This window comes from Vipera berus, assembly GCF_964194415.1.
Source record: "Vipera berus genome assembly, chromosome: 1".
In the NCBI taxonomy this organism is placed as follows: domain Eukaryota; kingdom Metazoa; phylum Chordata; class Lepidosauria; order Squamata; family Viperidae; genus Vipera; species Vipera berus.
The window spans coordinates 362,092,293-362,104,563 of record NC_138202.1 but is presented as its reverse complement, the minus strand read 5'-3'; the positions used below and the strand labels follow the sequence as shown (position 1 = coordinate 362,104,563).

General features: G+C 53.8%; 1 protein-coding gene across 1 annotated transcript; it reads right to left on the bottom strand.

Annotated features, from left to right (window-relative positions):
- Window positions 1-2,160: 2,160 nt before the first annotated feature.
- On the bottom strand, window positions 2,161-12,071 carry RSKR (ribosomal protein S6 kinase related). The gene is made up of 12 exons (XM_081326047.1): window positions 11,975-12,071; window positions 11,171-11,398; window positions 10,990-11,073; window positions 10,832-10,900; window positions 8,883-8,952; window positions 8,442-8,549; window positions 6,547-6,587; window positions 6,273-6,300; window positions 4,997-5,086; window positions 4,819-4,907; window positions 4,062-4,172; window positions 2,161-3,615 (listed from the first exon to the last, which is right to left on the bottom strand). The coding sequence occupies exons 1-12, from the start codon at window positions 12,038-12,040 to the stop codon at window positions 3,304-3,306; spliced, it is 1,296 nt and encodes a 431-aa protein (XP_081182173.1). The 5' UTR covers window positions 12,041-12,071; the 3' UTR covers window positions 2,161-3,303.
- Between the last annotated feature and the right edge of the window lie 200 nt (window positions 12,072-12,271).

Genomic DNA, 12,271 nt, shown 5'->3' with positions numbered 1-12,271 from the left:
ATGGCTGTCTCAGGAATTCTGGGAGTTGAAGTCCGCCAGTCATAAAAGAGCCAAGGTGGCCTACCCCCCGGGATAGGGACTCCTGTGCACACCCAGATCTTGCGTGGGTTTGACTGATGGGCCGAGCCACCATCTAGTCGCCTTTCAAACCTCAGAAATCAGCAGAAATGAAAGAGAGGAGATGTCTGTGGGACTTCTCCATCCTCCAGGTCTCATGTATGTCCCCAAGGGGCTTTTTCCCCAAAAAGCAACTGGACTTTCTTGGTTGTTTTCCTTAAAAATGTTTCGCTTCTTATCTAAGAAGCCTCTTCAGTTCTGACTGAATAGTGGGGAAGGGAAGGGGTTATATTCTTTGCAATCGATCTGAGTTACCCATGTTGTCCAGAGAAAGACAAAGGGGTCTTTCAGTCACCGTGCTACTCGTTTCCTTTCGCTGTGGGCTCTTAAGTCAATAATGCGTTTTGGCGTAACATTTTTCTTTCCCTCCTGCTTTCCTTAATGGCTCTTCCATGGGCATGTTTAATACGATGGGAAGTTCGTTTAACTCATGGGGCACATTTTCTAGAGCACCTGAAGGCAGGATAGGAAGCAACAGATGGAAATTCATCAAGGAGTGTCAGGACCCACCCCAACCCACATCTTCGGAAGGAAAGAACTCTTGAACCAGAAATTGTCCAAAAGGAGCTTTTACTAAAACATGTTTGGAGGTGGAAATACTAGACAGGATCTGAAACCGTGTTACAGTTTGGTACTTTTAAAGAGTCCCCGGTCGAACCCCCTCCCTCCAAGCCAACTGGTTTGTCCCAGAGAGAAGCAACCTAGCACTAAGGAGAACCTTCCGGACAGTGGGGACAATTAACCAGTGGAACTCCTGGCCTCCAGAAGTTGTGGGTGCTCCATCACTGGAGGTTTTTATGAACCACCATTTGTCTGAGATGATATATATAGTCTCCTGCCTGAACAGGGGGTTGGACTAGAAAACCTCCAAGGTCCCTTCCAACTCTGTTATTCTGTTATGTCTGGTTACCGGTTGTCCTCCGGGTGAGATTTAAGGTGCTGGTTCTTACCTATAAAGCCCTACATGGCCTAGGCCCAGGATATTTGCAGGACCGTCTGCTGCCGGGAACGACCTCCCATCGCCCGGTGCGCTCACACAGGGAGGGTCTCCTCAGGGTGCCGTCGGTCAGACAATGTCGGCTGGCGACCCCCAGGGGGAGGGCCTTCTCTGTGGGGGCACCTGCCCTTTGGAATCAACTTCCCCTTGAGCTCCGGATGGCCCCGGATCTCCGGTCCTTTCACCGCGGCCTTAAAACATTTCCCTTCCCTCAGGCTGACCTGGACTGACGATAGGGATTTTTAAATAGAATATTTTTAATATTTTATCATTTTATCATTGGGGCTTGTTAGTTTAATCTTTTTTAACATTTGTATTATTGTGTTTTATTGTTGTTAGCCGCCCTGAGTCCTTCGGGAGATAGGGCGGCATATAAGTCCCCAAAATAAATAAATAATAAATATTTTTTGTTCTTTTTTTCTGCCAAACTCAGAATAAAAGGGAAAGGGTCAGCTTTTGTCCTGGTTCCCCTCTTTGGAGACAGAACCCTTTTAGTTGAAACGCTGTGATAAAATTTTTAAATGATCTTCTGAGTCAGTGACTCATTGGAGCGAGCGGACAGGGAAGGAATCTGAAGGCAGCTATGTGGACTTCAACTCCCAGAATTCCTCAGCCTCCCAGGAATTCTGGGAGTCGGTCCACAGGTGGTAAAGTTGCCATGTTCCCCTCCCTGGCCTTAGGCCAACTTAGGTCCATAAACGTTTGGCTTGAAGGTGTCCCTCTGCGCTAGGGAAGACAGGAGGTAGCAAGCAACACCTGTGGGAAATTCTTTTATTGCTCTCAATTAACAGGAAATATATATATATATATATATATATATATATATATATATATATATATATATATATATATATATATATATATATATATATATATGTGCTAACCTAGAACGCAAGAACATGACTGGAAGGAAAATGCAAAAAACTGAATGCTAAAGAGAAACTTTGCTCAGAGGATCAGACTGCTCAGAATTCAGCAAGAGTCTCTTAAGCAACATAGGCAGGAATTAGAGTAGGGGGTTTCCAACCTTGGGGGATTTAAGACCTGTGGACTACAGCTTTGCTGGCTGGGGAATTTTGGGCACTGTAGTCCACAGGTCTTAAATCCCCCAAGGTGGGACGGAAAGCCTGGATTAGAAGCAGCTCTTTAATAATAAACCTTTATTGTCAAAGTACAACATGTGTACATTGAGATTAGCTAACATGTGTACATTGAGATTTATTGTGTAAACCCTGAGTAGCCCCACCATACCCTGAACCATGTCCCCCCCCTCCCCAGAGGAGCAAGCAGGGACCCCTGCAGAGGCCCCCCAAAGAGATTCCCAGGGCGAGACGGAGGGCGAAGCCCCCCTGCGGGGGAGGGAGGCAGTCTGCAGCTGGAAAAGTCTGAACCAGTAGATAGTCCTCGACTTACGACGCAATTTAGCCCAAAGTTCCTGTTGCCGAGCAAGGCAGGCCTTGTGAGTTTTGCCCCATTTTACGTCCTTTCTTGCCGTAGTCGTTATGTGGATCCCTGCAGTTGTTAGGAACACAGACGTTAAGGGAATCCGGCTCGCCTCATTGACTTTGCCGGTCACCAAAGGGGATCAAGTGAATAGAATATAGAATAGAATCGAATTACAGGATAGGATAGAATGGAATAGAAAATATGGAATGGAAGGGAATGGAATGGAAGGGAATAGAATAGAAATACAGAATAGAATAGAATATAGAAACAGAATATAGAACAGAACAGAATAAGCTGGAAGGGACCTTGGAGGTCTTCTAGTCCAGCCCCCTGCTCAAGCAGGAGAACCTAGACCATCTCAGACAGGTGAGTAGGAGTCCGTTGCCCAGCATCTCAATTTAGATCACGGAACCGCAGGGATCGTAAGTGTGGAAACCGGTCCTAAGTCGCTTTTTTCAGTGCTGCTGTAACTTCGAGAGGTCACTAAGTGAACGGCTGTAAGACGAGGACTGCCTGTAGTAACGATATCCAAACTGGGGGAAGAACAGAACATTCCCACCCTGTGGGCTGCTCTCGGCCCATCCCGCTCTGCAAATCTGCCTCTTCTGACTCCCAGCCTTGCTGGTCCTCAAACCCACATCTGGCCTGCCTTCCCGAAGCACCACGAGGGCTGGGCAGGGCAGGGGTGGAAGGAAGCCAGTGCCCAGGTCCTGCGGGTGGCAACGGGCACCCGCCTTGGAGATCTACGGTGGGGTTTTGGCCTGAGGATCCACACCAGGAAGTGCCTGCCAAGAGCCCCTCCTGGGCACCGCTGGGGGGCTGCACCCCTCGGGCCCCGGGGAATGCTGGCGGCTCAGGGCCCCCCCCAGGTCACAGTCGAACTCCAGGAAGGCGGCAGCGTCCGCTGGGGGGCTCTTGAGTTGCTGCCAGCCCAGGGCAAATTCTGCCGGTTGCTTCCTGAGGATGTCGGCGTCAAAGCTCATGCCGTGGAAGAAGAGGTGGGCCCGGAAGTGGTGGAGGCGGCAGGGCCGGCGCGGAGGGTCCTGGCACAGGAGCTGGGGGGAGGAGAAAGAGGGAGCGGGGGTGACTTGACAGGCACCTGGATGATGCTTTTCAGATGTGGGCCTTCCCCAATCCTGGGGGCTCGAGTTGGCACTTCCTCCGACTCATTGGAGTCGGAATAGAATAAAATAGAACAGAAATAAAACAGAATTACCACAGAATAGAATAGAATGGGAACAGAATATAGAATAGAATAGAATAGAAAATAGAATAGAATAAGATGCTGGAAGGGACCTTGGAGGTCTTCTAGTCCAGCCCCCTGCTCAAGCAGGAGAACCTATACCATTTCAGATAAGCGGATAAGGACTCGCAGAGCCCCCCTTGCAGAACTCTCTGTAAGCAGGAAAACCCAGATCTTGCTCCATAGATTCTGGGGGGGGGGCTTCCATGGAAGGGGGTGCAAATGGGTTGGGGGGGCAGGAGAGGGTCGTAAACTCACCTCGCTGAGCAGGAGACGGAGGCCGCAGCTGAGCCCGGCCGGGATGGCATATGCGCTGCGCTTCACACTCCGCAGCATGGCCACGTGGTCCCGCTCTGGGGGGACAGGGAACTGGAGAGGCAAAGACCCCATTCACCCCACGCCTCTTTGGCTGCTGAGCCCCCTCACAAGTGGGCAGCAGCCGCAGACCCTTCCCCTCGACTCCAAGGAAGAGAACCGCGGGTCAGCCGGGCAGAATTGTAAAATAGCAGCAGCGCTCCGGGTTACATACCGCTTCCCAGTGCTTGACAGCCCCCTCTAAGCGGTTTACAGCATCAGCCTCTTGCCCCCAACAATTGGAGTCCTCAGTTTACCGACCTCAGAAGGACGGAAGGCTGAGTCAACCTCGAGCCGGTCAGGATCGAACTGCTGGCAGCGGGCAAAGTTTGCATGGGATGCTGCGTTCTAACCATTGCGACACCAAAGGTGGCACTGGCGCCAAAGAGGCTTAAACAAGCCAGAGTGGAACCGTGATGGCTTAGTGGAGCTCAGCCCCTGAATCCCTCTCTGTCTCTTTGGCACTTATCCTAGAAACCTAGGGCTGGAGGGGATCTTGGAGGTCATCTAGCCCTACCCCCCACCCAAGGTAGATCAGAGTCCTCATTCAACCCCAGACAAACAGTTGTCCGATCTTGGAAACCTCCAGCGATCCAGCCTGGCCGGCTGCTGGTGGAGGCAGGTTCTTGGGGTACCAAGGGACCCCCGTCTTTCTCCTTACCTGCCCAGTGGCCATCGCAAACAGCAGCACCCCCAGGGACCACCAGTCGGCGCTGTGAGCGTACGGACCGCCTCTCAGCACTTCTGGGGCTGCCCCAAAGGAAGAGCAGAGGGTCACTGATCTCCTCTGCCTGGCTGACCCCCCCTTCCCCCCGCAGCCTCCCCCTCTCCCCCCTTACCCATGTACTGGAGGGTCCCGCAGATGGTGAAGGCTCGCTGGCCCCAGGGCAGGTGCCGCGAGAGGCCAAAATCAGCCAGCTTCAGGTGACCTGGGCCAGGTGGGGCATAAAGCAAAGAGAGACCCTGAATCTAGAGCAAACAAGGTAGTCCCCGACTTACAACTGCAATTTCTGTTGCTAAGCGAGACATTGGTTGAGTTTTCTCCATTTTACGACCTTTCTTGCCACAGTCCTTAGGTGACTCAGTGCAGTCGTTAAGTGGGTCACACGGTTGTTAAGGGAATCCGTCTTCCCCCATCGAGCTTGCTGGTCAGAAGGTTGCAAAAGGGGAATCACAGGACCCCGGGACGCTGCGACCGTCGTAAATGTGAGTCAACTGCTAAAGCGCTTGAATTTGGATCACGTGACCAGGAGGAGGGTGCAACGGCCGTAACAGTGAAAAACGGTCCTAAGTCCCTTTTTTCACCGCTGTCGTAACTTTGAAGTCACTAAATGAACTGTTGTAAGTCAAGGACTACCTGTGGGGCAGCTTGACTTCAACTCCCAGAATTCCTGAGCCTTCAAGTTATGATGTTAATAGAGCCCGCCCACGATAGTCGCAAGTCAGAACAGTATTAAAATTTTATAACGTTAAGCAAACGCTGCGTCGTTAAGCGAACCATCGTGCACCGCTTTGCCAAAAAACAGAAGGAACTGCCGGTTTTCAGCAAAACGGTCGTCAAATGGGGTCACGGGAGCGTCCGACACATGGTCACGTGACCGCAGAGGGAGTCTGGCTATCGGACCTTTGGGGCTGGGTCATGAGTCCGCTTTTTTTGGGGGGGGGAGTGTTGTAACTTTGAACGTTTGCTGGGGTCTCTCTGAATGGGCTGGACCAGGAATTCTGGGAGTTGAAGTCCACAGGTGGTCAAGTTGCCCATAGCTGCCCAGCCCTGGTCCGGAGGCTCCTGGGCGAAGGGGGAGCCGTCCTTTTGCCCCCCTGCATGGGGGGAAAAGTCTCAGAGCATCCAGCCTGGGTTGGGTAACAGCTGGTTAAACAGCTGGTTCAGGACTGGACCCTCTCAGCCTCACGGGGACCAGCCTTCCCAGCTGCCTGGCGGGGCGTTCCACTCACTGCCTGTCCCTGCAGCCGAGTCAGATCTCCAGCAGCCCTTTTCTGCGGCCCCGAATGAGGCCCCGAGGCCAGCCCAGAGGGGAGGGCGCCTGTCTGGCGATGGGTCGGTGCGGAGAGTGAGGAAGACCCCTCCCCTCCTCCTCTTTCCCCTCCCACACTCACCTTGTTCATCTAAAAGGATGTTTTCCATCTGCAAAGAAAGCAAAAAAAAAAAAAATAAAGCGTCCAGATGAAGCGACAGAGGCCAGATTCACTTCCTGCTGCCCCACGTCTGCCGTGTGGGGCCAAGAGTTAAGCAAAGGCGGGGGGGGGGGCTCGCTCGGCTAAGGGTCTTCCAGCATGGAGGACAACTGTTTGCAGACATCTGAGAAAGAATCAGCTTGCACTGCCCACTCCCTGGGCCCCCACTCGGGGAAATGAGGCGAGGGTCCCATACCTTGATGTCCCGGTGAATGACACCCTGCTTGTGAAGATAGGCTGCAAAAGAAAAGAGCGTCAATAAAGGAGAATATTTGTAACTCAGGGTGGAACTGGGGGCTCCCTCAGCAGGCTGGTTTTTCTTGCAGGCGCTTCCTGACCCTACTAGGTAATGTCTTCAGTGCTACAAGGCGGGGGGGGGGTTGCGGAGAGAGGAGGAAGGAGGAAGAGGAGGAGGAGAGGACTGTGGGGTCCTTGATGCCTTCTGAGCTGGATTGTTTTCTTGCAGATGTTTCACGACCGAACTAGTTAACGTCCTCAGTGTTAGAAAGGAGGGGGATTTGACCTCAATTTACCACTCCTTACTAGCAAGATGATGATGTTACCTAGTTGGGTCATGAAACGTCTGCAAGGAAACCCACCCAGCTCAGAGAGCAGGAAAGGAAAGGAAAGGGCTCCCGAGAAACCTCCATAAGCCCAGCCTCTTCCAGAAGTGGGGAGAGTGCGGTTCCACTTCAAAAGTCACAGCATTGCCAGGGTCCCATGATCTAAATTTGTGTGCCGGGCAAACGGCAGGTGTGTTTGTGACACTTGCGGCACCTGGACTCACCTGGTGGACCTCTGCAGCCTTCCCAGCCAGCTTCCCACGTGCAGCACAGCCAGTTCAAAGTTAATGCTGCATGAGGTCGCTTAACAACTGCGGCAAAAGAGGTCATAAAATGGGGCAAAACTCACTTAACAACGGTCTCGCCTAGCAGCGGGAATTTTGGGCTTCAGCCAAGGACCAGCTGCACATCATCTGTTAGATGTTTTGTGCCAGCCATTGGCAGTTACCCAAAAAGGTCATCAGATGGGAGCAAAGAGGCTTCTCTGCTTCCACTGATGAGCCAAGGGTCTCAGACCCCATTGGCGAGAGTGCTTTATGGTCAGGGAGGGACCAAGACCCCCCATAAATACCTCTGCACGAGGGGCTGCTCTTTGTTCTAGTTCTAGCCTCTCTTAAGATTCTACTCCTAGCTTCTAGTTCTTCTTCTGTTTTAGTTATGTAATGCTAGCTTGCTTTTATTTTGTTTCTCTCTCACATGCAGGCATGAATGCTTTCATGCCAAGTATTTCTTTCTCTTTAATCTATCATTGAATAAAGCTAATATGATTGCATCTCTGCGTGATGCTTTTTACTTGGAAGCACCTTAACGATCCATCGTCCTCGTGAGATCATCTCACATCATCACATTACAAAAATGTGGTTGAGACTTTGGAAGAAGTTCAGAGAAGAGCCACTAAGATGATCCAAGGCCTGGAGACTAAAACATACGAAGAACGGCTGCGGGACTTGGCTTTGGCCAGTCTGGGGAAAAGAAGGACCGGGGGGGGACATGAGAGCAGTGTTGCAGTATTTGAGGGTCTGCCACCAAGAAGAGCGAGTCAAATTATTCTCAAAAAAAGCCTGAAGGCAGGACGAGAAAAAAATGGATGGAAACAAACGAAGGAGTGAAGCAACCTGGCATTAATGAGAAACTTCCTAACAGTGAGGACAATTAACCAGTGGAACAGCTGGCCTCCAGAGGTTTTGGGCCTCTCATCACTGGAGGTTTTATGAAAAGATTGGACAGCCATTTGTCTGAAATGGGTTAGGGTCTTCTGCTTGAACAGGGGGCTGGACTAGAAGACCTCCAAGGTCCCTTCCAGCTCCATTCTGATTCATCTTGCGATTAATTTACACTCACCTTAAGCGTGGCTGCACTTTTTGAGTTTTACTGCCTCGGGTGCGCTTAATTACAATAAAAGGTTTGTGACACGTGTAGATAACCGACATAAAAGTAAAGACACAGGGCTGAGGTCTCTGGCAGGCCCAGGAGATAATCTCGGGGGGGGGTCTTAGCAATGCAGCGCCCAGAGCAGCCCCTCACTCACCCAACACCAGCACCAGCTCCGTGGCAAAGAGTCGGACGGCCCCTTCGGCCAGGGGTCCGCACGACTTCCAGAGCGTGAACAGATCCCCGGAGCTGCAGTAGCTGCACACTGGAAGCGATGGGGGGGGGGGGGGTAGGGAGAAAAAAGACCCATCGTTCAAGAGGCCTGGCAGCTAATCCTGCTTCTCCCCCCTCCCATTACCCCACCAACCCCCCCCCCCCAATTGCAAAGGCTGAAGGACAATCCGCAGACTGGAGACTGCCTGGGATTGGCCAAAGGGTGGGGGGAAAGGAGATTTATGGCTGCAGAAGTCGGGAAATCTGTTATCATCCCGACGGGGAGGGGGGATTGGAGTAAGCTGTGGAAAGGGGGGGCACACAGGAGGAGAGGAAGGGGGGGGTCTCTAGGCTACGTAAGCCCACCGGGCAGATGCTCACTCACTAATGAAGAGATAATGCTTTCCCTGCCAGCTGTCCCCTAAACAGTGGAGGAACGGGTGGCGCACCTGCCTCTGGGGAGGAAGAGAAACGGGGTCAGAACAAGCCAGCTTGGGGGGTTCATTATCTGGGGGGTGGGGGTGTGTAGAACCCCCCAGCTGTGTATTGTGTGAAAAAGAGGGGTGTCCAAGCTTGGCAACTTTTTAAGACTTCAATTCCCAGAATTCGCCAGCCAGCTAGACCAGGGGGAGTCCAAACGTGGCAACTTGAAGACCTGTGGACTTCAACTCCCAGAATTCACCAGCCAGCAGAGCTGGCTGGGGAATTCTGGGAGTTGCAGCCCACAGGTCTTCAAGTTGCTAAGGTTGGACACACACACACACACACACACATTTCCAAAATGAAACGAGAAAGACCTTTACGAACCACTGGATTTAACATCTGCAACAGGGACCAGTTTAAAATTCATGGTGCTTTTTTTTAGCTGGTTGTATTTAAGCAGCCCCCACAAACACCCCCCCCTTCAAGCCTTGCATCACTGGGGCAGGGACAGAGTCCATGGGGCACTGCCTTTAGAACCAGCGCCTCCAAGAGTAACCGGAAAGGTCCTGAGTGGCCTTTGGCGGTTCATAAAGTCCGGCATTTATTTTTAAAGTTGTTTCCTCTGTTCTAATCGAATCATTGCAGCCTGCTGGGTGTATTTAAATCAAGATGGGAAATGGGAGTTTTAGTTCCTGCGTCTGGCATTCCCACGCGCTGCACCTGCCTTTGTTGCCACCTGACGGAGTCGCTTTTCAGAGTGATGTCGAGGCGATATAAGTTTAATAAATACAGCAAATAAAGATAAAAGCTATCAAATAATAAAGCATCATTGATTAGTGATTGATTTCAAAGTAATTTCTAGTGCTGCCTTAGGCATGGCCGCCAGCTGGGTGACTTTGTGCCAATCAGTAAGGGACGGCGAGTTCTAGTTCTGCCTTAGGCATGGCCGCCAGTTGGGTGACTTTGGCCAATCACCAGGAGAGGGTGAGCTCTAGTCCCACCTTAGACATGAAAGCCGGCCAGGTGACTTTGGGCCCATCCTGTCTTGGGCATGAAAGCTGGCTGGGTGACCTGCTCTGTCCAGCCCACCTCGTAAGGTTGTTGTGATGGGGAAAATAGAAGGAGGAAGGAATATTAGGCATTTTTGCTACCTTGAATTACTTCTAAAATAAAGGTGGGATAAACGTGTAATAAAAGGGACGCGGTGGCTCAGTGGGTTAGGACGCTGAGCTTGTTGATCAGAAGGTCGGCAGTTTGGCGGGTCGAATCCCGAGTGCCGCGTAGCAGAGTGAGCGCCTGTTACTCGTCCCAGCTTCTGCCAACCTAGCAGTTCGAAAGCACGTAAAAATGCAAGTAGCAAAATAGGGACCACTACGGTGGGAAGGTAACAGCGTTCCGTGCGCCTTTGGTGTCTAGTCATGCCGGCCACATGACCATGGAGACGTCCTCGGACAAGCGCCGGCTCTTCGGCTTTGAAACGGAGATGAGCACCGGCCCCTAGAGTCGGAAACGACTAGCACGCATGTGCCGGGGAACCTTTACCTTTGCCTTTTTAAACGTGTAATAAACGTATAATAATAAACTCCAATGGCCTCTTACAACAGCCCTGTCAGGTAAGGGCAAATGATATTCCCCACCTTGCCAACTGGGTCACAGTGTAGTATATCCGGAACAGCCTAGGATCTCCTGCTTGTGCAGGGGGTTGGACTAGACGACCTCCGAGGTCCCTTCCAAGCCTATTCTTCTATTATAGTTGAAATGCTCAGCCCAGCATTGCTGATGGAGATTCTCAGGGGCTTTGATATCACCGGCTGAGGTGACCTGTCCCCTGTGGCCCCTCCCCAGGAAATAACAGCAGCCAGCCCCCCCCCCCCCAGAAGGCCCTCACCTTGGAAGAGAGCTCAGCCTTACCTGGATGCTGACCTCCTCCTTGCATTGCCTCAGGCTGTCCCTGCGAAGCACCTCCAGTTTGGGCACCACCTGTGGGAGACACATGGGGGGGGGTGATGAAAGGGGCCTGGGGGCTCTAACCGGGGGTGGGGGTGGGGGGGTGGGAGAGGGAGGCTCACCTTCAGCGCAAAGACCTTCGCCTGAGAGCAGTCCAGCACTTTGAGGACGGTCCCAAAGGCGCCCTTGGCCAGGAAGCCCAGAATCTGGCAAGAGAGAGAGAGGGGCGCAAAGGGGTGACAGCGCAGCCCCCACCCCACCAGACCCCTCCCCGTCTCCTGAGGCTGCAAGCCCGGCACCCACCTTGAGTTGCTGCTGCTGCAAGGGAGGCTGGACAGGGAACTCTGGCAGGAAGAGCGAGGCGTGGGGGGCCGTGGGGCAGTCGGCACCCCCCTGGGCCCGCTCCAGCTTCGGGGGGCTTCGGGCTGCCAAGGCCTGCTCCAGACCCAGCAGGGTCCCACCGAGGTGGGAGAGGAGGCGTTTCCAGCTCCGCGTCCACAGAGCCTCGGGCAGGGCGTCCGTGCCGTGGCCCTGCGGGGGGGGGGGACAGGGGTGCCTGATGGACTCCGCCTTTGGCGGGACCCCCAACAAGGCTCCGCGGGGCAGAAAGAACCTCCAAGGAAAGATATCCCCCCACCCCAATCCTGCTCTCGCCCTGCTCCTCCTTTCACTGGCCGTCACGTTTTGGATTTTGCATTAAGTTATGTTTTCAATTTATATCGCTTCATTTTTTTACGGTTGCAAAACGCCGAGATTTACCTTGAACTAAGACGCGCAGCGCAAAATCGGAGGAGCGACGGAGCGCCCCGCTCGGCTTGCTCTGTGCAAAGCCGGACGGACTACAATTCCCATCCTCTTCCCCCCCCCCCCGCGGAGCCCGGCCGGGTCCCCTTCCCAGCTGGGCCGCCTCTCGCAGAGGGAAGCCCCCCGCCCCGTTCATCCGGGCGAGCCCTCCGGAGACCCCCGCTCGCCCGCCCAGGCACGGAGCCCCCCCCCTTGCGGGGCTCCCCCTCCCCGCCCGGCCGCCCCTCCCCCTGGGGGCAGCTGCGACCCTCTCCCCATCTGGGGGGGGCAGAAGGCGCTCTGCACGCGCTCGGACGCCCTTACCCGCAAGCGCTGGGGGGAGGCCCGCTCGGCCGGCTCCCCGCCGGGGTTGCTGCCCGCGGCCCCCATGGCGGCTGCGTCCGGTGGGCGCCCTCGGAGGAGCGGAGGCCCCGCGGTAATCCCGCTTACGTAACGCCCCGGGCCACGCCCCTTATGCAAAACCCAGTGGGCCCGCCCCGTCGGCTGGGAGGCCCCGCCCCTACTCGGCATTCAAGACATTCCCGCCCTGGGAAAATCCACCCGGGAGGCGTGGCTCGCGCCGGATTGGCTGCGAGAAGCCGAGCCACACCCCCTCCCGCA